The sequence below is a fragment of the Nilaparvata lugens genome, chromosome X (assembly GCF_014356525.2).
Source record: "Nilaparvata lugens isolate BPH chromosome X, ASM1435652v1, whole genome shotgun sequence".
Classification (NCBI taxonomy): Eukaryota; Metazoa; Arthropoda; class Insecta; order Hemiptera; family Delphacidae; genus Nilaparvata; species Nilaparvata lugens.
In genome coordinates, this window is record NC_052518.1 from 25,480,433 (window position 1) to 25,481,990 (window position 1,558).

Consider the following 1,558-nt stretch of genomic DNA (forward strand, 5'->3'; position numbering starts at 1 on the left):
TTGAACTATCAATTCACTTGAACCAACAAATAGAAAGAAGCTTGGATCAACTCAGTTGATGCATCAACTCAGGAGTACTATCAAATCGGTTGAACTATCAAAATAATTAAAAACAAACACTACACTATACCCTCAACACTAAAGTTCATGGAAAGAAAGATACCAATCATCACACACATTTATTCAGTATAACTTGGAGAATGTATTATATTTATCTTTTTAAGGTTGATATAGTATAAAATAAGTCACATCTATTGAAGAGTATACAATATGGAGAAGGCTACCATAGCAAGTGAGCTGCACAGACAAGTTCGTCGGAATTTTCCAACTAGGATGGTAATTGTCAAAGGTCTTGATGACCTCTATCAAGCTGACCTTGTTGAAATGATTCCATATTCTCGACAGAACAAAGGTTACAAGTATATAATCACAGTGATTTATTGTCTCAGTAAGTATGCTCTAGCAATACCAATAAAAAACAAATCAGCAGATGAAGTGATCAAAGCTATGCATCCTATATTCAAACAATATCCAATGAAAAATCTACAGACTGATGATGGTAAGGAATGGTTCAATTCAAAGTTTCAACATCTTGTGCAAAAGTATGGTATTAATCATTACTCTACCTTTTCCGATAAAAAGGCATCAATAGTGGAACGATTCAATAGAACACTTAAACAATTAATGTGGACCAAATTCACAGAGCAGGGAACACATTGTTGGACAAATATCTTAACATCACTTCTCAAACAGTACAATGGTAGGATTCATCGCACAATTGGTATGCGACCAGTTGATGTTGGGAAGAAGCATGAAAAAAAATTGCTTTCCAGACTCAGTGAACCGCATAAAGTTTATCGAGAAGAGTTGAATACAAAACTTAAAAACATGTTCTATCCAGGTCCTCATCAGAAAATTGTGCCTGGTGACAAGGTTAGAATCAGCAAGTATAAAAAGATTTTTGATAAGGGCTATCTACCCAATTGGTCAAATGAGCTGTTCACAGTAACACATGTACGATCCACAGTACCTATAACATATGAGCTTGAGGACGTTAGAGGTCAACCAGTGCAAGGAGGATTCTATTCACAGGAAATTGTTAAAACCAAGGTGCCTAGTGTTTTTGAAATTGCTAAAGTGTTGAAGAGGAGGGAGAACAAGCTGCTGGTGCATTGGAAAGGATATGATAGCAGCCACAACTCATGGATTGATAAAAACGATCTGGTGTAGTTGAAACAATGAAACAGGTAGTGCAGAAGAATAACAAGTTTACAATTAATTATTGATTCTGATAAGGTGGTGAAAGGTTGTAGACTTGTTGGATCAGAAATGAAGAAGAAGAAACGACATGGACCTTTATTTCCCAATCATATTACATGCATCATATGTGGTCCATCTGGTTGTGGCAAAACTAACATGCTACTCAATATGCTTTTTGATAGCAATGGAATTCACTTTTCACACATCTACCTATTCTCAAAAACAATTTTTCAACCAAAGTACAAGTTATTGCATACTATTATGCAAGGACTAGGGGCTGGGATAAGCTATGTTGAGT

The 1,558-nt window shown here is 35.6% G+C and overlaps 1 protein-coding gene across 1 annotated transcript; it reads left to right on the forward strand.

Annotated features, from left to right (window-relative positions):
• Positions 1-888: 888 nt before the first annotated feature.
• On the forward strand, positions 889-1,230 carry LOC111051751. The gene has a single exon (XM_022338306.1). It carries the CDS (start codon positions 889-891, stop codon positions 1,228-1,230), a length of 342 nt encoding a protein of 113 aa, XP_022193998.1.
• The last annotated feature ends 328 nt before the right edge of the window (positions 1,231-1,558 follow it).